The 23,479-nt window shown below is 37.6% G+C and overlaps 1 protein-coding gene across 2 annotated transcripts in view; it reads left to right on the top strand.

The window, feature by feature from the left end:
• Positions 1–23,479, top strand: part of PREX1 (phosphatidylinositol-3,4,5-trisphosphate dependent Rac exchange factor 1) — a 222,152-nt gene that overhangs the window by 121,701 nt on the left and 76,972 nt on the right. Inside the window, exons 4-7 of one of the 2 annotated variants that reach the window (XM_026697513.2) lie at positions 888–992; positions 4,231–4,332; positions 15,523–15,684; positions 21,997–22,130. In XM_026697513.2, coding sequence (XP_026553298.2) covers positions 888–992; positions 4,231–4,332; positions 15,523–15,684; positions 21,997–22,130 — 503 coding nt within the window. Of the gene's footprint in view, positions 1–887; positions 993–4,230; positions 4,333–15,522; positions 15,697–21,996; positions 22,131–23,479 lie in introns of both variants that reach the window. The other variant, XM_087929017.1, reaches the window with a different exon arrangement.

The following is a 23,479-nucleotide window of genomic DNA, read 5'->3' on the forward strand; positions in this document are numbered from 1 at the left end:
CTAAAAATACGGCCAGTGTCACAGAGCTGCAATCAAAATCAACAAAACAACACTGAGTGCTATTTCCCAAGCATCAGGTTAGCTGCAAAGAACTGAGTGGTGTTAATGGCTACAGTACTAAAGAACTAAGTCTTATATAATGTTTTCCTTGTATAAATTCCCATGTGTGCTCATCAGGCACTGGGGCTTTTATTTGTCCCTTATTGGGATATACCTTAAAGCAATCTTCAACCTGGTGCCTTCCAGACACGTTGGAATGCAATTTCTATCTTCCCATGCAACACGGCCATTGAGATTATGTAAGATTGTGGTACAAATTTAGCTGTCTGCTCTATTGTAAAATATACTTTTTTAAACCTCTGTTTGTAATTTCTTCCTGTGATCCAGGTCCTTAGTTCTAATTCAAATTAAAAACGAGGATGGAAAAATGTGTTCCAGATTTATAGAAGTATCTAGTTCTAGTCCTATACTGTAAATTGGGTTGCATAATGATTTAGATCAGTGGAGTCCTAGTGCAGTATGATCGACCTACACAGACTTCAGGTCTCTGACTTACTAATTTTGTTAGCACAGTTTATTTTATTGGAATGTGGGCAGATTAGTGTGATGATTGAATTCTTAAGCTCAGACAGCTGTGGATTTATGAAGGGGCAGTTCATTCCATACCCACTGCTGCCCAAATGGACTACTGCAATATGCTTTATGTGGGATTAGACTTGAAGAGTATTTGGAAGCTGTAGCTGGCGCAGAATGCAATGGATTCAAGAGCTCTGGGTACCCCTAGGATAGGGCATGTAACAGCAGTTTGCTTATGGATCTAATTCAATAAGATACCAATAATAACCGAAAGCTTTAATTAACATACATTTCTTTTCTCATTCTCACAGAAAGAAAAGTTCATTGTATATGAGGAGTATTGCAGCAACCATGAAAAAGCACTCCGGCTTTTGATGGAATTGAACAAGATCCCTCCTGTGAGAGCATTCCTATTGGTAAGGATCAATGGTACCATAAATTTCTATGTTATGGGTAAGCCAACTCTAACACTCAAAATAAAGGCAGAGTCATAAATGCTCCAGACTATGCTAAAATGCAATGGAAAATATTTGCATTAAAAAACTGTAAATAATACTACTCCCTTGGCAACCAGTCCCAGCAGCACTAGTAATTAAAAGAGCTAAAGAGCAATTCTGTTTTAATTATTTTCTTGAAAACCATCAGGGATTGCTCCATCCAGATCTCTGGGGGTAAACTGTTCCATGGGAATGGATTAAGAATAAAGAAATGTTGTTCCTTGGCCCCTTCTTGTACTGTCACAGGTAGGGAGGGAAGAGGTTTTTGGCATCTCTGATTAGGAGGTATACACTGAACATATTCGTGATTAAGTTTATTACTATGTTTCTATGCTGCTTCAGTCCGTTGAAGGTAAATCACTTATTAAGGCATACTGAACATAAAATATTATTAAAGCTTATATATTAAAATGCACATAGAACAAACCCAAAAGAATATATATAAATATATATAAATTTTCCTTAAAAAATTAGAAGTTAATTATCCTCCTGAACTTTCAAATTACTTGCATTAAACTGTTCTCCCTGTCCAGACTCTCACAACCTCCATTGCTATATTTTGTACCAATTTAGCTTCTGGGTAGTCTTCACAGGCAGCCCTTTGTGGAGCTCATTGTATTAGTCCCATGATGGTGAACCTATGGCATAGGTGCTGGAAGCAGCACACAGAGCCATTTCTGCCAGCACGTGAGAGGTCGCCCGGAAGAGCCCCCCCCGCCAGCCTGCTGATTGTCGGGTATCTGCTGCACATGCGCCGTGGGAGACGCATATGCCGGAGATGTGTGTGCATACTCAGGGGGCGGGGCGTGTGCAGGAGGGTTGCGCACACATGCACAGAGGCACGTGGTGCAGGGGGTTGCACATGCATGTGCGGGGGCGGGGGGGTCATGCACGCATTGCATCATGAGTGCAGGCACACACACGCACTTTCGGCATGCAACATGGAAAAGGTTAACCATCACTGTATTAGTTCATCTGTGAAGCAAAAAGGAGATGGGATGAGATGCTAAACATGGAAACCTTTTCAATTTGCATCAGAACTTACCAGGTCCCCCTTACTGTTTCTCTCCCCATATAAACGTTTATGACTCCTAGTCCAGATTTATCCCAAAGGTGCTTTTCCAAAAGGCAATTGGACTTTCTTGGTTTTTGCTTGAAAACGTTTGGCTTCTCCTCCAAGAAGCTTCTTCAGTTCAAAAGCTTCTGCACTTTTTGGATGAGAAACAAAACCAAGTAAGTCCGGTTGCCTTTTGGGAAAAGCAATGATTTGGTAATTGAGAGTCTCCATAGACATTTTGTGCAGATCTATTTTGTTTTTCTTGTGTCTGTGTCTGCATGTGTTATATCTATGTTGCACTGTTGCAAGTGGACGCAAGCTTTCTCACTTTAATACAATTAAAGCTTTCACTCCTTTGTCCCTAGTGTATTAATTTACATCTTTGACTTGAATTATTGACGGGAAATCTGAGTACAGCTGTTATGCCAGCACATTTCCTTAATTTATAAATTGGATTGCTAGGAAAAAAAAATCTATACCCTTATTTATCATTTCACAGGCTTCTTCAGTGTCTAGGTCAAACTTTAAACTACCAAAATGAAGCCACCTCCTGGTTTTGTAGTTGGCCAAAATTTTATAGGCTGAGAAGATTTTGGGGTTGTGTTATATTGTTTTTCTTGAAACATTTTAAATAGTTACATGTGGTATCTGCATAGAAGTCTGATCTTGTGGTTTGATAGTTCCATAAATAGCAGTAGCAATAGCACTTAGACTTATATAGTGCTTCACAGTGCTTTACAACCCTCTCTGAGCAGTTTACAGAGTCAACATATTGCCCCCAACAATCTTGGTCTTCATTTTACCCACCTCAGAAGGATGGAAGGTTGAATCAACCTTGAGCCAGTGAGGAGTGAACCACTTGCAGTCAACTGAATTAGCCTGCAATATTGCATACTGCACCACAATGGCTCCTCTGCTCTTCCTAATTTCCCTCTTCCTAATCTCACCAAACAAGTTGTGCCCACATGATCATATCACAATAAAGTGAGAATAATTTTTAAAAAATTAAGAAACATCTGTTTGAATGACATGTTTTTGCTACCTGAAATAGTGATTCAACCTTAGAATGATATTTGTGTCAGCTTTGGAAGCCATATTGAGATTTGATGCTCCACACTGCTACAAGCCTGAGAAAGTGGGAGGAGGAGATTCAATTGAGTATCTCTAAGTAGACAAAATAAAATTCTTTTGTTAGTTCAAGGTCATTGAGTTTGGTGCAGAATGAAATAAGAATCTTACTCTAGGACGGATCATGATTGGGCCATGTGATGTGATGATGGCCAAGGGGGAGGGATGGATTTGTAGTTTTGAATATTGCAAGAATACTTTCAGATTTGGGATTCCACAGATGTGCCAGTTTCTACCCAGATAAAGGTATTTTTGAGATATGTCTGTCTTGGAGTTATTGATTGGAATGGAGGTTTGTGGGAACGCTGACAATTTGATCCATTTTTAATGTCTGAATTCTTGTAAAATTGTTAAACATTGTAAGATTTTGGCATTCTCAGCCCTAAGTTCTCCCACGGTTTCTCATATCTTGCAAGTTTAATGGCAAAAATGCATAAGATTTTTTAAATTCTAAAATATTATTTTTAGTTTGGTGGTGATGGATCTACAACAGGGGCGTCAAACTCAAGGTGCTTAGATCTGGCCTGCAGGGCTGCCCTGGAAACAGCAAAGAACCAGCCCACAGTGCCTCTGCCATTGAAAAGGGAGCTCCATTTTTGGCCACAACCACCTCCTTCAGTCCTCTGCCAGTGAAAACAGAATCTGGGGTGGCTTCCCCAAGCTCCGTTTTTACTGGCAGAGGGTTGCATGAGGCTATTGCGGCCCAAAATAGAGCTTGCGGCATCCCCTGAGCTCAGTCCCCTCGCCCCTGGGCCAATCACTGCCAGTCCGCGGAGCCAGAAAAGTTGGGGAACATTTCTATATATGTTAGCTTGAGTCCGATTAAAGAAATACAGACTATACTCTTTTAATAAACAAAATATTCCCTTTTCTCCACAGATAACTAGCTCTACAAAATGTTATTCATTACCATGATATCTTGAGACATTTTGAGTGAAATGCAATATTCTTAATTTTTTTTTCTGGTTGCAGAGTTGCATGCTTTTGGGAGGTAGAAAGACGACAGACATTCCACTTGAAGGTTATCTCCTAACTCCAATACAGAGGATTTGCAAATACCCACTTCTCCTCAAGGTAACACCAAATGAAGACTTTGTCCTGATAGTTATTTTCTTAGATTCTTGTCCCGCAGTTTTTCAGTTTTCTTCATTGCATGAAAAGTTCCACTTACCTGCTCACAAGGTTGTTCATAAAATTTGAATACAATAAAAATGATTTTTATGGCTTATTGCAGATTGAGTCACGCAGGTGACATATCATTTAACTGTTTCATTGCTGATTATTTTACAATGAATGACTTGTGGCATTGGGGAGTTGTTGTTTTGAACTAAATTTGAATCATGCTTATATTCCAGTACTGCACAATGTAAAAATATATCTTAGTAAGTTTAAATGGCAATGTCCCATGTTTAATTAGAAAGTACCACTCTGAAAAAGAAAAACATTTTCATTTTAAAAAGCAGTATTATCAGAGTAGATTCTTAGGAATAAAATTTTAAAGGATTGGTTTTAGTTTATGCATCTGTTTTGCTTCACTATTCTCTCCATTCCCCATTCATTCATTTGAAATTATATCATGAATTTGGGGAGGCAAGATTGCATACTGACTATTTACTTCATTTCTCCATTTATCTACTAAGTATTCCAATAGTACATTGGAATGTAGTATGGCTTACAACATTTTATTGAGACAAAACATTAATAAAATATTAAAATAAAACCATAAAATCATTATATAAACTATTAAAAATGATAAACCCATAGTTATTTTCAAACAACATCAAATATTCTCTTACAGACAAAGAACATATTAATAAATGCACATATGCCAACAAAGTAAAGGAAGAGGGCCATTACGATATACGAGGAGAAATGTTTCTCTGATACAAAACTTAATTATGAAAGTTTGGTCTGTCACATAGAGAGCTACAAATGTATAATCCAGCAATATTGTGTGAATTTGAATTGGTGGACAAGGTCAGAATGGGGATAAGTATACAAGAGAGATGTGCAAACATGTCTTTGCAAATAGAGAACAGGACTGACCTTTTTGTGAAATTATATGTCTTACTGCTAATAACTTGAGATACTTGAGTTAGGGCAATGCTTCAAAAGTCCAAAAATCTTAATCCCTTTTTACATACTTAAGTCTATGAGTCAGACTGTTAAAAATTAGTTTGTTTTAAACTGCTGCTTGAATTCTTGCAAGAAGCCCCAAATAATCATTGGGTCAAGGCTAAGCAGGAAAGGAGGGCATGTTTATTCCATGGATTTGCTCTGGGATTATGGGTGACACTTGGGAGCCTTCTCAAAGCCTCTGGAATAGGTTAAACAGGCCAAGGAAGTTGGGATTTGATAAAAGTGCCCAGCATTCATTCCAGACTACATGTTTCACTTCCTTAAACATCCACGTTGATGTGGATTGCTTGGTTGGCTTTCAGTTGTATTTATGAAACCGTGTAGAATTGACGAAAAGCAGAAGAGCAGAATTGGTACCCCATAGAGCTGCTTTCACACAACCTATTTAGCCTCGTTAAATTTCCCTGTTATCTGGATTCATACAGTACACATAACGATAACCAAACTCATTAGGTTCATGTAACATATTAAGTCAAAAAAATATAATTAAAGTTACAGCTGACCCAGCTTCTTACGTTGTGCAAAATAAATCCTGAACTGATCTGGTTTAGCAAGTTGTGTGAATACAACTAGTTGCTGCCAAACTGTAATTTTTACTATGGTAAAAATTTATGTTAACATTTAAAAATTATTTTAACATGGAAGAATAGTTATATTGATTAATTTAATTATTATTTACTCTTAATTCATGTCTTGCCCTCATTTATACTCTTACTGCAGTTGCTCCTGCTTCTTGAATCTGCTAATGCTGCTCTTCCAACTTTCTAAAGGACAAGTCTGGGCCTTAATAGCAATAGCACTTAGACTTATATACCGCTTTACAGTGCTTTACAGCTCCCTCTAAGTGGTTTAAACAATTAGCATATTGTCCCCAACAATCTGGGTCCTCATTTTACTGACCTCGAAAGGATGAAAGGCTGAGTCAACCTTGAACCTGGTGGGATTTGAACTGCCAAATTGCAGTCAGCTGGCAGTCAGCAGAAATAGCCTGCAGTAGTGCGCTCTAACCACTGTGCCACCACAGCTCTTAACCCCAAATCTCAAATAATGGAAGCTGAACAACTTTAGACTGCCAATAGTGGATACTATCTCAAGTATATCAAGAAGAGAGATTCTAGAATAGACTGAGGAAGCAACTTGGATAAGCTGTAAAACTTTTCAAACCAACAAGAAAAGAAGTCCAGTTGCTATGACTCAACTTCTAGACGACTTCTAGAATACAAGTTGTTGTTTCTTTTTCTCAGCAAATTAATTATGTTAGGTAGCAAATAAGGTATCTTCTATTGTATGATTACTGCTGAATCCAGTTACATTGGATTAAACCAGAGTCACTATGGATGTTATGTTAACAAATTTTATATTCTTTTCATCTTACAAGGATGATAAATGTCCCCATTGATAGAGATGTCTTTCCTCTCCTCCCAAAGTCATACAGTTAATCACAGGTCAAGCAGAATTTGTTTAATGTGGATTCAGCTTGAGATTTAATGCTCGTTACTTCAGGATAAGGGAGTTCCATGGCCCAGTGGTTAAGACATTGGGCTTGTCAACTGGAAAGTTGGCAGTTTGAGACCCAAGCACTGTGCGATGGTGTGAGCTTCCGTTTCTTTCCCCAACTCCTGCCCACTCAGCAGTTCGAAAGCATACAAATGCAAGTAGATAAATAGATACCAATTCAGTGGGTGATAACGTTCCATGTATGTTGACGTACATTTATGCCAGCCACACCACCACAGAAAAGTCTTCAGACAACTCCCTTGCTGGTTCCCTCAGAAAAAAGAGATGAACATCGCCCCTAGACTTGGACATTTACATTTATCTTTATTTCAGGACAACTTAATTGGTAGCATCATTATCATGATGATGATAATGATGATGTTGATGATGATAATGATGATGTATCAACTGTGTCATGGGTGAATAGGATCATTGCATGATGGCATAGTCACATGTGAATATAACTAATGTGAGTTTTGACTGGTATAATTCATTCTGTGCCTTCGATTACAATATTGGAGTAGAGGTGGTATTCAGCAGGTTCTGACCAGTTCTGGAGAACTGGTAGCGGAAATTTTGAGTAGTTCAGAGAACTGGAAAATGCCACCTCCGACTGGAGGTTTTGCAGTATCCTTCCCCTGCCATGCCCACCAAGCTACACCCACAGAACCGGTAGTAAAAATGTTTGAACCCCACCATTGCATTAGAGGATGGGGTAAGACATTTAATTTGTGTCAGGTATAATGCCTGAGTCAATTCTTAGATATTAAGCATATTTTGAGTTACAATAAATGTTTTTAAAAAGTTTGGTATTAGTAAAATTTGCTGGTTGGGGAATTTATAGTAACATTGTGCAACCTGTGTATTTAAGCTATTTACTCAATTCTTTCCTAGCATATGGTTTCATTTATACTTAGTGCTGTGAGACAACAGTACTCTTAACTGTTGTTGAGTTCAGCAGTAAGGGAGTTGCTACATGGTTCAATCTCTAGGCACTGAATTAGTGTATTCCACTTAGAGAGGACAAATTCTTTCAATAAAATGAGGGATTAGAGTGGGTTGGAGGCAGTGTGGTTACATATAAATCTCATCCTCAGGGTGGAGATTAGTAGCATTTTTCTCTGCTTTCTTGTCCCCTAACTTAATGGGATATGTAGGTCATAGTAGCACAACACATTCTTGGAATCAACAGACTAATGGTTGTTTGGCAAAAGGATTATGGACAGTTGCTGTCATTTATTTGCATCTTAGCTTTTCAGGTATCTGGCTGCAGCTCAAAGCTGTGTTATTTTGACTTCCATGCCTGCCAGCTGAATGAACCTCTTGAAAGGACATTTATTTGATAATTACAGGCTGTAGCCTTGGCAGGGAGTTTCCTCTATTCCTAAGAAAGGATCACCTAGAGGCAAAAACCAGAGTTACCAGACTCCACATTTACTTGAAAGAAAATGCAAAACAGCATAATACTTGCCACCCTTCATGATGGTAGGTGTCAGAAATCAATAGAGATAAGTATTGTGATGGAAATCTGGCCAAGTGCCTTTTATCTTTTCCTGGGATTGTATAAAAAAGACAGGATGGTGCTAATTAGGTAGATGTTAAGGTGCCAAAATATCAGCCTTCCCAAGCTTGAAGCTCTGTAGGAAAACTGACAGCTGTGCGCTTTGAATTCTGCAAAAGAGTAATTATTTCACTGTAATAAAATAATATAGGCTTATTCGTCGTATAATTTGGGAGAGCAGCATGATCCAATGAAAAATCAGTTTTGTATTGTGCAGTACCCCAATGTACTGACACAAAAGGCAAGGAGCAGGGAGGAAGAGAATAATTTTATATGGATATTAGTAGATTTTTTTTGCAGGAAAAGCATGCTCTGTTCTCAAAGTGAGTAAATAAAGATTATTGGCATGCTGTAGAAAAAGTCAGTGGGTGGCAACAAGATAATCATATAAAAACACAGCAAGTTTCAACAGAACAACATCCTTTCTTCTAGGAAGTGCTGTGTTTGATCCTTCCTTTTGCATGCTTGCCTTGTTTTTTTCATAATATTGTAGGTTATATTGTATTTTGCCATTTGTTTTTTTTTAAAGGATATTGCTGGCATTAGTAGAATATTGGATGAAATGGGATAATTCATGGGATTCGAACGTGGCAGTTTGGTTAATATAAGCTTAAGATTCTATAGCTAAGATATATAGGAAGTTGTTGTGGCTCTGATTTCCGAGCCTGTGCTGCTAGAGGAAGAAGACTTGGAAGATGAGGAGGAGGAACTGGGAATGCCTTCCTCCCCAGGACCTTCCTCTCTGGCAATGCCTTCTTCCCTGATAATGCCTCAGGTTTCATCAGACAACCGAGAGGAACAGCCTGGGATTAATCAGGAGGAAGGCATATAGGAGCAGCCCCTGACAGGGAGTCAAGAGGAAGAATGTTGGCTTGATCCTAGGCAGCGCCGTAGGGAGAAACGTGAGCAGCAACGTAGGAGGCGTGGGTGGGTCAGAGAGTGAGCAGAGTCATTGAGCCACACCCCACAGGGGATAAAAGTGGGTGTGTTGTTGGCTGGAACTTTGTACGGGACAGAGTTTGATCTTACTTCAGGTTTTCTTTGGGAATGATTTTGTGGTCTGCCTTGTAATTTTCTGTAAGTAGCTTTTTACTTGTTATCAGTTCGGACTTGGCAGGCAGAGCGTGTTGGAATGCCAAGGATGTTATCAGTTCCAAAGAATTAACTCTGTGAAGTCCAAGCCAGCCTGCCTGCCTGTGTTTGTGTGAGTTTGTACTCTTTCATCTTTTGGGAAAGAAGAAAGGTGAGACAGAACAGGAAGTCCTCAGCTTACAACCATAATCAGGACCAGAATTTCCATTGCTAAGTAAAACAATTGTTGATTGAATTGTGCCCAATGTTGCAACCTTTGTGGCCACGGTTCTGAAGTGAATCACTGCAGTTGTTATGTGAATCCCATGGTCATCAATAAATCCAGCTTCCCTTATCAATAAATCTTTGCTTGTGATTGGGAAAGTCACAAATGGCAATCACATGACCTTGGAACACTGCAACTGTGCTAGATACATGCCAATTGCCAAGCACCTGAATTTGGATCATGTGACTGTGTGGGGATGCTGCATGAGTCATAAGTGAGAACCGGTGCAAAAAAAAGTACTTTTTTCAGTGCCTCTGTAATTTCTAAAGGGTGCTAAATGAATGTTTGTAAATTGAGGTCTACCTCAATTTACAAACTACAGCTACAAACTTGCAGCTTCTGGCCTACTGCATTGTTCATGCATGTACAAGTAGTCTTCGACTTACAACAGTTCATTTAGTGACCGTTCAAAGTTACAGCAGCATTAAAAACAGAGACTTACAACCATTTTTCATACCTTACGACCGTTGTAGCATCCCTTTGGTCACATGATCAAAATTCAGATGCTGAATTTGGCAGTTGGTTCATATTTATGACGGTTGCAATGTCCCAGGTCATGTGATCACCTTGTGACCTTCTGACAAGCAAAGTCAACAGGAAAGCCAGATTCCCTTAACAACCATGCCACTAACTTAACAATTGCAATGTGGCAAAAAAAGGTTTTAAAATGGAGCAAGGTTCATTTAACTAATGTTTTGCTTAGCAATAAAAATTTGGGGCTCAATTGTGATTTTAAGTCAAGGATTACCTTTATAGAACGAGTATGAATATAGAATGATGCAAAGAGCCACGATCTTTCTTGCTTTTTGGCCACTAGGCCAAAAATACAAAGTCTGTAAGAAGGACCGTTGCTTTTTCTATTCATTTTAGGCTGTGTGAGTGAATTATTTCCCGTGGGCTTTTTCATTTACATAAGAAATTAAAATACATTAAAAAGGTCTCTTCTCTGGTATTCATTCAGTAGTGAATGCTGATATTTCAATTGTGTTAGTTCTCTCTGTATTTAAAACACTTCTAACTCTCAGGCCTCTACAGGCAGATCTACGGCACAATTAGTTCAATGTTCAGCCTGGTAACCGGGTTAGAGCTTAGAAAAAAATTATTTTTCTTTATTGCTATTTTTAATAACGGGTCCAGCATTTCTTTATCACAATAATTTTTTCTCAGAATTTCTCTTAATCCCTAAGCACCCTGTTTCCAGATCTCTTACCCCAGTAACTGCAATATGAAGCTGAACTTTCCCCAGGAATGGTTGATCAGACGGAAGTGCTTCGTGCATTTTGTTCCCAATGTCGTTCTCGTGCTGCCTTTCATGTGCTCATTTCTCTGCATTTGCCTTCTTCACTGCACAATACTTGTTTCTTGTGCTAACAACCCTTTCTCTTTAAACAAGACAAAAGTCATTTCCACCGGAGGGGCTTCGTTCCTTGTATAGAAGCTGATTGGATTGACAGTTGACTGTTTCTCTGGCACAAGATGTGGGGTCTTAAAGCACAACTGAGGGTTGATTTAAGGATACAACAAGAATGGAATGGATGCAAATCCCAATTCTGTTCCCTAACTTTGTCCTTAAACCAAAATTGTATTCAAGCTGGCACTCTGTACTTAGAAACAGACTTAGAAATGATATCACACAGTACCTAAATGTGAAGTTCTGGATTTATTTTGTGGATGAAAAGGCAAATTCTGTCAAGATGGGGTGGGGGAGGGAAAGTGACTTCATTGTTCCTATTATAAGCTTAAGAGGAAGAATTTAATTAAAGGCTCAAGAGGGGATAGTTTTTGCTAGAATGCTATCTAACAGATTCTGGTACTTTGGGATTCTTGCGTTATAGCAAGAATATCAGTTTCATCAATATTAAATGAAGGAACTAAGGGCAGCTTGCTGAATGCTTGCTCAAACCAAACGAAACTTGTAATACACGCTGTAAAGACAGAAGGATCGTCACATGCAAAGTAGTGTACATCTGTTGTGTTGATGGATTGTGATATATCTTCTATGATTTGGCAGGCTTAGCTCAAGTTCAACCTGCACAACCTCTCAGTCTGTTGCTGATTGTATTTAAAGTGCGAGTAGAATCTGGCTCTGTATGTAGAAAAGTGGAGTTGAACATTTTTGTTACCTTTTTAGGTATGAGAAAAGTAATTCAACTTGGCAAGTCTGTTACTAACCATTGTTTTTGCAATCTACAAAAGATTAATGATCACTTGAGAAATATTCAAGGAGAGTTCACTCAGTTATTTAAGGTGAGAAAGAAAAGTAGAAAGGAAACTTACTTAGTTCACCTTTTGCTCAAAAGGGCGAGAGTAATCCCTGTTAATGAATCATGATAGTTGCATTTTGCATTTTAAAGGAGAGGTTACCCGAGATAACAATCAGAAAAACTCTCAGAAGGAAAACTTTTGAAAAACTGATATGCCTCTACAGTTAGTCCTCACTCAATGAACACAATAGAAACCAGTAACTCTGTCACTGAGAGGCATGGTTGTTAAGCATGACATGACGTAATCATGCTGATCCGTTCCAGCTACAGTCACTTTAATGACTGTGGGTCATTAAAGCCACATCACATTCCATGTCTTGAGATTTCCTTCCGGGTTTTCCATTAATTTTGCTTTTTGGAAGTAGATGTAAAGTCACAAATGGCAATTGTGTGACATGGGACACTGCAACCATCATAAATGCACATCAGTTGCCAAGTGTGTGAATCATGATCATAGAATGATAGGGATGTTGTAACTTTGAGGGCTGGTCACAAGTCTCCTTGAACACGATTGTAACTTCAAACAGCTACTGAATGAATGGTCAGTAAGTGAGAACTACTCTGTGTGTGTGTGTGTGTGTGTGTGTGTGTGTTCATATATATAAATACATTCATAAATGCATACATACATATACATACATACACATAAATACATAAACATATGTCTGTTTTAAGTCTATCTTATCACTACTGTCTAATCTATTTGATAATAACATTTTAGAATCCCAGGAAGATCTAGGCCTAGTTGAAATGCAACCTAATCAATACAGCTTTTCCAGTTTTCTACTCTAATTCACAGATAATCAGTAGCTGAAAAATGTGAATGAAATAATTGAAACATGGTCTAATAATAAACATCAATGAGACTAGACCGTGGCTACAACAACCTGCTTTAGAATTTACAATGAAGATGTTGAAGTGATGGATAGCTTTTGTTTTATAATCATCTCTTAACCGTAAAGGAACTTGAAGTTAAGTATACCACAGGCTAGCACTTGGAAGAAGAGTAATGGAGGCCTTGGAAAAGATATTGAGATGCCAATATCATAAAACAAAGATCAGAATAATGCACTGAATGGCTTGTGACACTTTACAGGAACAGAAATTGGAGCCCGAAGTACTAGGGTAGAAAAAGTATTGATGCTTTTGAACTTGGTGAACACTTCTGAGAATACTACAGATGGTCCTTGACTAATAATCACAATTGAGTCCAAAATTTTTGTTGCTAAGTGAGGCATTTGTTAAATGAGTTTTGCCCCATTTTATGACTTTCATTGCCCTTTATACTTCAAAATGAAATGAATATGCCCTTTATATTTTGAAATGAAATATAAAAACCAAAGAGGAGAAAATACTTATTGGAAGATATGAGTACTCCAGCCAAGCTACAACTTGTCTACATTAAAAAAAATGAATGTCAGGGAAAAAAAGAACAGATTATAAAGTTTAAATGAAATGATACTTTAGCAAAATGTTATTAGTCCAAAAATTATTTCATTGCATTATTTCATTGATGAGGACTATGTTATTTGCCAATTTTTTGTTACTGCTGATTTCTAAAAGCTTTCCATATAACTTTGGTCAACACTACATATAATATTGATATTAGTTTATTCTCAGATCTGAGTAATTTTTAGCCACATAATTTAGTTCCATTTTGAAATGAGATCTAAAACGATGTTAAGATTCTTTCTCATTAAGATAATCATTGCAACCTCATTGTACTGTGTATATATATATATATATTGGTGAGCTAGATTTCCTCTTACACTTTCCTGGCAGAAAGTATTATAATAATGTAAACAATTTGCACCTGTTTTTGTAACTGTTAAATGTTTTAAAATTATACTGAAGAAGCAGCCGTCAAACATATTTGATACACAGCATCATTAGAACAGTACATCCAAAGAAGATCCTTCAGATGTTTTTAAGTATAAAAATATTTTGATAAGGGGCTGGAACTTGAAGGAAATATGGAATGTTCTGTGGAGGTTCTTTGAATGTGGAATTCCAGTTGGGAAACTTGTTAGAAACAAGGGCCTCACCCATAGCTTAGTTTCTGATACTAAAATAAATCCTCAGAAGAGTAGTCTGCCCTGTAGCATTGTTGATATGAACATGGAACTGGTTTAGGTCAAAAGCTCCTCTATTCCAACATGTTGAGTCCATTAAATGATAAATGAATGAGCTATTCAGAATTCAAACTAACTGTGACATCCCAACGTAATCCAAGAGGACTTTTTTTATGTCGTCCAGGGATGAGCAACTTGAAGTGCCAGAATCAAATGTAACCTGGACTTCTTTTATGAAGCATCAAGAACATCCTCCAGTAATTAAAATTGGTTTGTAATTTTTGAAAAGCAAAAGGGGAAAAATCACTCTGGATAACAGCCATATATTTGACTTAATGTGGCCATTTATGTGCCATCATCCTAATGGCTGTATCTGTGGACCATGTAAAAAATGTCCAGTTGATGTCCCATTTATTAAAAGGATGGCTGTCCCTGGCATAGTGTTACTTCTGAACGCATATTTTCAAGGGGATGCTATTTCAATGTGAAGTGGTACTGAGCAATACTCATTGTAATATCGGAGTGAGTCACAAAGTAGGTCTTCTACTCTTCCCATATTCACTGCAAATTCTGTTACTTAGGAAGAAGAATATATAAAGAAGATGTAAGGGCGGAAGAGTAAAATATAGGTAGTCCTTGGCTTATGATTCATTTAGTGACCATTTGAAGTTATAGTGGCATCGAAAAAAGTGATTTATGACTGTTTTTTACGCAACTGCTGCAGCACCCTTGTGGTCACCTGATCAAAATTCGGACACTTGGCAATGGCATGTATTTATGACAGTTGCAGTGTCCTGGAATCCTGTGATCACCTTTTGGGACTTTCTGACAAACAAAATCAAGCGGGGAGCCAGATTCACTTAACAACTGTGTTACTAACTTAACAACTGCAGTGATTCACTTAACAACAATGGCAAGAAAGGTCATAAAATGGGGCAAAACTCACTTAACTATCTTGCTTAGCAATGGAAATTATGAGGTCAATTATGTTTATTAGGTTTTAGGGAGTGATGATGTTCTATCTGTGAATGAACATCCTTGGACACAATCCTTGGGAGGAAGTGATACTATGGAATCTGAATGTTTAAGAAAGAGCTACCACACTGGATGAGCTGATTGAGAAACCTGAGAACAAAAGTGTTCAGAATTACCTGTTTGAAAACTTCGGTTAACCTTCTAAGATTAGGGGATTGCAAGTTGGGCGGTCTTGTCTAATAAAATTCTTGAACTCGATATCTTTCAGTTAGAGGCCGTTATGCCGTTGTGTTTTTCAGTAATTGCATTCTGTCTTAATTGTAGTAAAAAATCGGTTTGTCTTGTAACTTCTATGACTTATTTCTATTTTTCCTTTTCTTTTTTACAACTTTCTTCCAGGAATTAGCCAAGAGGACACCCACTAAACACCCAGATTATCAAGCGGTATTGAATGCGCTACAGGCAATGAAAACAGTGTGCTCCAATATCAATGAGACCAAAAGGCAGATGGAGAAGTTGGAAGCTCTTGAGCAATTGCAGTCTCACATTGAAGGATGGGAGGTATGGTGGAAAGTGGGTAATAGTTCCATTCTAAGCTTTTGGTCATCAAGTAGAATTACCTATAAGTAAAGGAACAAATGTAACTTGGGAAGCTATTTGTTAGTTACCTAATTATTTTGTTTCTGTGGCTTACTTTCTTTAACATGTTAGGTTAGTTCATGAATTAATGTATGAACTGAAAAAGAAAGAAATTAAAGCAAGTTAACATGTTGTACCGTACTTAAAAGCTACAGGAGCTTGCCCATTATGGTCGTAAGTCATGATACTGACCTGACCCGTTTTTCACAATTTTTTAAAAGCAAACTCATACCAGCACGATTCTTTGGAAAGTGATGAGAAAATGTGCACACAAAACATTATTCCTGTCTGCTTTCTGCAATGAATGGGTATGAAGCTCACATGAAATAATACATAATATAGTCTTAATGCGAAGTCCTGTGACTGCAGCTTATTATGTGACTGGCTGATTAGTAGATTGATTGATTGATTATCAAGCTAGTGTCAACTCTTAATGATCACACAGATAGTTTTTTTTTCTATGATAATCTATCCCTAAACTGGCTTTTTTAGATCTTCCCGTGGTGCACCTATTGTCATTGTAACTGAGTCCATCCACCTTTCTGCTGGTCGCCCCCTTCTTCTCTTTTCTTTCACTGTTCCCAGCATTATAAAGTTCTCAAAGAGCAGGGTCTTCACATAATATGCCCAAAATATGATCATTTATGCCTCGAGTGAGAACTTTGCATCGAAACAAATTAAACATATGATACTGCTGTTGACAAGTAGTTGAGAAAAGATTCCTTGTATTATTCAGGTAATACTTGATGCAGAATAAGATGGTGGAGGTGCTGATTGATTTGGACTTCCAATGTTACATATCTAAATGAAGGCAGTCAGTCAGGATTTGCTTAGCTATTATAAAGCTTTGATGGTGTATAGCAACTATGGCTTCTTCATGACCTGTGGACTTCAGCTCCCAGAATTCCTGAATTCTGGGAATTGAAGTCCACAGGTTGTGAAGGGGCCATAGTTGTTCACCTCTGCTCTAAACCATGTTAAAATATTTTACCATGATTTAAATTTTAAATTTATTTTTGTTTACTATTGTCAATTTTGTAGGAGTTTTTTTTCTGTTTTATTTTATTCTTTTTATTCTCTGTTTTAGTATTACAATACAGTTTGTCTATCCAATTTTTACATCCCTAATTGAGTTGGTTAAAATTCATTTTATGAATTGAGTATGATTTTTTTTTACTTGGACAAAAGGCCATCCAGTACTAATTTCTGCAAGTATTTGATAGGCATGAGAATTTGACAGAGGCCACTGATTAAGCAAGAGAAGAGGTTTCCAGTGAGCAAATGTGTTTTTTATTCTGCTGTCTAGAATATAATTTGCTAAATGACTTCCTGGACTTATTGGTGTCTGGAGCATCCTATGTTTGAGAAGCTGATGGTTACCAGCCGAAATTCTTTTGCTGGACACATCTGTTAGAAGTCATACAAACTTCCTCATGTTTAGAGTGTTTATTCCACTTTGAGATTGTTTTGTTTTGACTTGTTCATTTTCTCCTTCAGACTTCTTTTTTGGCATCCAACTGGAGCCATGTGGATGATGTCGATATCCAACTATGTAATTTTTATTTTTATTTTTGGATAGCAAGTTGGTCAACGGATAGAATGTTCAGTGTCTGAGCACAAATATAAATCTATTCTGAATTGAGGGTCAGCTTTCAAGTCTCAGAAACTACTTTGCCAATCCAAATCCATTTTTTAACCTTGTAAACTGTCCAGGGGCATCTTGTGGTGAAATGGGCAGCAAACAAATGTAATAAACAAAATAATAAATTAATCCAGGATAGCAATGGGCTACCAACAGTAATAATAAGAAAACAATTGAGATTGGCTAGGATAATAGTGGGTTAATAGCAGTGATAATAAGGAAACAAATAAGATTGTGGTAAGGATTTAAATGGAGCACAACAAAGATTCTGAGAATTAGAAGAATTTCTGATATGTTTAACAGGATTTTCTTTTAGGCAAATGAAAGCTTCTTGCTGATTTATTCCATTGTATGGAGAATTCAAAATGTAACTTCATGTACTTCTAAAAGTTTGCCTATATTACAAGCTGATCTTAATTTAATATACTTTGTGCAGCCAGAAAATAATATAACCAGAAGGGATGTTTCTTCTATTTTCCTCAGAAGAAGTAAAGAAGGAAAATCCCTAAATATATTGTACTTTTAAAAAAGAAAAATCAATATAGAGAGCGAGCTGCAATAATACATGGATATCAGAGTTATTCTTATATTTCATATTCATGGTCCTTTTTTCATATTTACTTTACTTTTGGCTCTAATGGAGTACTTTCTATTTTCTATCAGTAAGGGCATGCTGAACACCTGATGATCTGAATGTTAAAGTTTTTGAATTTTTCTGTATATTGGGTTATATCAGTGCTGTATATTTAGCCCATGTTTTGGTGGAGTTTAATGTTAGGATGAGAGTACAAGCTTCTCATAGACAAATAATTCCCATTTCTATTAGTAAAATCAATTAAAAGTTTAGAAAACAGGCTGAAATTTCACCATCAATATCTGCCTATTATATTGCCAAGTTTCAATGGTATTTCCTTGGGGAGCAGAGGGACAAAAATAAATAGCTTATGTGGGTTGCGTGCAGCCTGTGATTGCCTTTTCTTTGTTTAGATCTGAGTGAGGTGCATCACATTTGTTTACCAAACACATTTTCTGTAACCTTGCTTGCCAGTTATAACCAAGTTCCAGTCTTTGATTTATTTGGATAGCTGAGTATTACTAAGCATGGATGCAGATTCATGAATTTCAAACAAGATATGAAAATTATACTATTTAAAATAGCTTTCCTCAACTGGTTTGTTAGACTAAATCCTCGTTGTCTATTGAACACATCTGGAAGATTCTGGTTTAGGAAAAACTGATTTTTAAGAACTGGAAATATTTTACACACGTATCTGAATAACTATAGTCTATATGACATAGACTATCGAACAGGCCTACTCAATTCAGAATCATTCTTGTATCACACATAGGTACAGCCTAATTTATTTCAAATAAGTGTTATGGAATCCTGAACTCAAAACCAGCAGGTTCTTCTAAATCAGCGGTCTTCAAACTTGGCAAATTTAAGACTTGTGGACTTCAGCTCCCAGAATTCTTTTTTTTTTAAATTAAGTTTTATTTGGGTTTTCACACATACAAAATACAAATAAAGCATCTTTTTTGAAAATACCATGGTCCCGGGTTGAACTTCTTTATACAAACACAAAACTCAATTTCATGATCCTTTTTGTGTTCTATTCCATATCTTATACTATTCTGCATTTTCTATATAGTTTTTCCCCTCTTTTAATTTTCTCAATTTTATTTTGATTATCTCAGTTCAAATCATTATATTTATACTTTTGTCTGTTCTGTTTCAATAACCAAAAATCCAGAAATCATCAAGTAATCCAAATAGTCCCAAGTTATTTCTTCTTATTTCTTTTTCCACTTTCTCTTCCTGAGGTTTTTGTTGCGATATTTCAGTTAAAATGTATCTTTTGGAAGTCTTGTTGAGATTTTGCTGTAAGTTCTTTTTAATTCCAGGCAGTCTCCTCACTTCCAGATCCTGCCCTTTTATTCTTTTTCTCTCCTTTCCTGTTTTCAAAAGCTTTTGATTATCCAGAAATCTTTATTATCCCTTTGACTTTTTTTTTTCAGCATTAAATGCCTATTAATGTCAAAGTGAATTTTTTTCCAATTTCTTGGTTAAGTCTTAGCTGTCAGTGTAGGAAAAGGAGAAAAAAAACACCAAATCTTTTCTCTTTTCTCTCTTCTTCGTAGCTTAAAAATCTTCTTGGGGAACAATGTTTTTTTTTTAATAGTTTCAATTCCAAGGTATCTTATTTGTTGCTTTTTCTGTTTGACCTGGTCAACCAAAACTTTCTCTTCTTATCTTCCTCCTGCACACTCTTTTCCGGTCGAGTTCTTCTTTGTGGTGGCCGTTTCTGACCACCGCTATAACCGCCTTCGGGAAAGGGAGTAATGGCCAGCTGGGGAGGAGAGATGCAGCTCTCCTCAACCCTGCAGGCAGTCTCCCCCCTCTTCACCACCTCTACAGGGTGGCTTAGCCCCTAAACCAGCCTGCTCGGGGCTCTCCAGTGGCAAGCATGGATCGAAACCTCGCAGAGACGAGGTTTCGGTCTGTCACTGAAGAAGCTCAAACCGGAAGTCCAGCTCCCAGAATTCTTGAGCTAACATGACTAGAGGAGGAATTCTGGGAGTTTTCTAAACAAGTCTTAAAGCTGTCAAGTTTAAAGGCTCCTGTTCTAAATAGAGTTGAGAATGTGGCATAGTAGTTAGTAATGTACCCATGAGACTGAACTGTGAGCCAGGAAGTTCCTGATTTAAATCTGTGTTTCACATTTGATACCAATTCAGCAAATAATGTGAAGAAAGCTAGTCTCTCTAAGCTTCATCTTTTTTGCGCAGTTATGTGAATGCTTCCTGTTGATGTGATGTTCCTTCGCCTTACCACTACTACTAATAGTATTTTATTAAATCTCCAGAATTGGTTATAGTTTACCTACCCAGCCACTACCCCATTTCTGCTAGCGTGGGCGTATCAAAATATATAAGAAAAGATTTTGCTGATGTGGTTTGTGTTTCACAATTCTGGACTAATTTTTGTCTTTTTTCCTAGGAAGACATCAGTAGGTCATATTAATCTAATATACTTCCTTAGTCTGGTTTGCACTGCAGATAAGGAAGTTAGACCCTGCCAAACTCATTGCAAAATAAGTGTAGTGTACATATAGTGACTTCCAACCTTCATCACAAGTAGTAACAAATTTAGTGACTGTTCATTCCCTCCAAGGTTGCAAACAATTTATTGCTTCATCCCTTATTGCATCCCTTATTTATAGGCAAATCCATAAAACATCACTGTTTCAGTCTTAGTGTCAGCAGGAAATCCATAAAATATTGCCAAAAGCAAAAACATGTCTTGCTTTAACTTCAATCAGATAATTTTAATCCATTCAGATATTTCATTTCTGTTCATTCTTCTTTGTCCTATAACACAGAATTATTCAGGTCTTTAACACAGTGTTCCTCAACCTGTGTGGCTCGGCAACCCAGCTTGGGCAGGAGACCGCTGTCCCGTGATCTCTTGTGGGGAACAACTGTCAGGAGCATACATTGGCAATCTTGTGTCTGCTCCTAAACCAGAAAGATTTCAAGGAACAGGTCTCTTTACTGGTTCCTTGGTCTTTGCTGCAATCATTGGCTTCACTTTTGCAGAGATGTCTTCAGTCCACCTCCGCCCCTCCCCCCCCCCCTCCCAAGCTTAAACAGTAGTCAAATAAGAGGCAGCTGAGTCCAGAGGAAAAAAGATGAGAGAATGGCAAATGTCTCAGAAGGGACTACCTTTAGCTTCTTGGACTGTAAAAGCGAAGAAGGGAAGATGTATTTTCAAGACTTTCAAGATTCTATTAATGTAACCTTACAACAAAGTGGTATTAGTTCGTCTGGCTGTGTTTCTGCATCTTATGGAAATTGCCAAAGACCTTTGCCAAATATACTGTAGTGAGTTGGTTTAGCTAAAAGGCTTCAATAAAGGAGGATTTTTTTAGCTCAAGGTTGAAATGGGGGGTCCTTGGTGCTTTCTCAACTTGGTTGTGTTCTTGCAGACATTTCATTAACCAAACTAGGTAACACAATCAGTGCTCCTCAATGAGCATCAATGTTCTTTTTATCAATGAAAACAAGTTTTTTTTCCTCCCATTGGCGGAATTTGTCTCCTTTTTGTACACCCCAGTTTATCTGTTGGTTTCTGGGCAGTGATAAGTAAAGCCCTTTCTACTCTTAGGCTTTTAAACAATTATTTCAATGTTTTTATAACTTTACTCTGTTTTATTTTACAATTGGTTTTACTTTGCCTTTATGTATTATTGCTCTCTTGATAGGCTTTTTATAGGTTTTTCAAATACCTATGTAGGCAGATTAGCGAATTCTAGTTACTGAATAGTTGAAATGTATATAAAATTAAAACAAACCTTAGCAAATATCTTTTATGGAGGGTGCTAGGGTAGAGAAAGTTAATTTACTTTTTAAAATTTGATTTTTTTTTGACAGATGATATTAAAAAAGGAACACTAACAACAGAATTAGTCAAATAATTTCTAAGCAGCGGTTACTGTGAAAGATGGATTTGATTAACATTGAGACTCCAGAATTCTGATAATATGTTCTGTAATGGGATAGAATCATGAAATAGTTCTTTTGTATTCTAGGGCTCCAACCTGACGGACATTTCGACGCAGCTTCTGCTTCAAGGAAACTTACTAAAAATCTCAGCTGGAAACATCCAGGAGAGAACATTTTTTCTTTTTGATAACTTGCTTGTTTATTGCAAGCGGAAATCCAGGTAAATTCACTGTCTGTGTTCTTTGCTCAGTTTCCTTAATAATAAATACATGGAAATAAATGTTTTATGTTGTTTCTCCTCCATGCTGCATTGAGAGCCCAGGATGGGTTGACTCCTTCCTATGACGTCATTTAGCTGAGTCTGTACTAAGATATAAAAGCCAGCCCCCGGAAGAGACCCCAGCTTTTGACTCAGCTCCTTTCAGTCAGTAGCTGTGTCTCCGAAAGCGTTCTGTTAGATAACACTCACCAGCGATCTTCAGTGCCATTTTTCGGTGTGATGAGCCGGACGAGGACCCACCCGTGGACATGCAAGCTTTGGTATGTCCCATCCTGGGCTCTCGATGCAGCATGGAGGAGAATGGGTGTTGGTAGACATAAACAATGAAGCGTCAGAAGGGGAATCCAAACAGCAACTCAGCCCAGATGTAGGGGAAAATTTTTATGTCATTCACAGAAAATCAGCCTTAATTGACTGACTATGAATGAGGATTGGACATTCCTCTTGCAGCTTCCAAGATCCTGCATTTAACTCTAAAATCTGCATATTTTATTGAAGTATGATTCTTGCATGATCTTGCATAACTGTGTGGGCCTTAAAACATGCTTATGACAACTTGCAAATGCTGTTGAAGATTAATATAATAGATTACTCAGTTTTCATATTCATTTCCCTTTTGTTTGGGAAAGTAGGCTTGACTGAGGACTGAAATTAGGTACTCATCTGATCTGGTGGGCGATCCAAAAGGAATGTCCCCCCCCTCCCCCTTGGGGAAGGCATGCATCAGACTAATTGGGAAGAATCATGCTATCTAAGATTGGGGGTGTACAGGTAGTTCTAGGTTATCCCACTAGCCTCATTCATGCTGTCTCCTTTCCTTTCAAGTGATATTTAAGTGGGAGGGGAGGACATGGATTGGAGTAAAGCTAATAATGTTGGTGACCTGTAGGATGAGTTTCTGCTGGCTTTATTCATACTTCTAAATGAATTTAAGAGCATCTTCCTTTAAAGAGGAAGGACAAAGCATGGGTGAAATTGAGCAGTAATAGTAAAAAGAGGAAAATACCTACTCAAAAGGTCTGTAGGTCAGTTAGGAAGAGAATAGGCTAATAGGATAAAGATTCTTCATACTATAGTAGCCTTCCCTAACTAACCTAGATCCTATGTATTGGACAAGGTCATCCCACGGCCAGAAATGCCATTGATTCCATGTGGTAAAGCAAAAGCATCCCCTATCCTTTACTAGTAGATTTTGACTTCCTCCTCATTCATTGGAGTCTTCCTGAGTCTTTCTTTTTCAGCCCCCCCCCCCTCATTTTTTCCCCCCTGCTTCAGTTTAGTAGTTTGGA

The sequence above is a fragment of the Pseudonaja textilis genome, chromosome 3 (assembly GCF_049901715.1).
Source record: "Pseudonaja textilis isolate UNSWEBS1 chromosome 3, rPseTex1.2, whole genome shotgun sequence".
In the NCBI taxonomy this organism is placed as follows: Eukaryota; Metazoa; Chordata; class Lepidosauria; order Squamata; family Elapidae; genus Pseudonaja; species Pseudonaja textilis.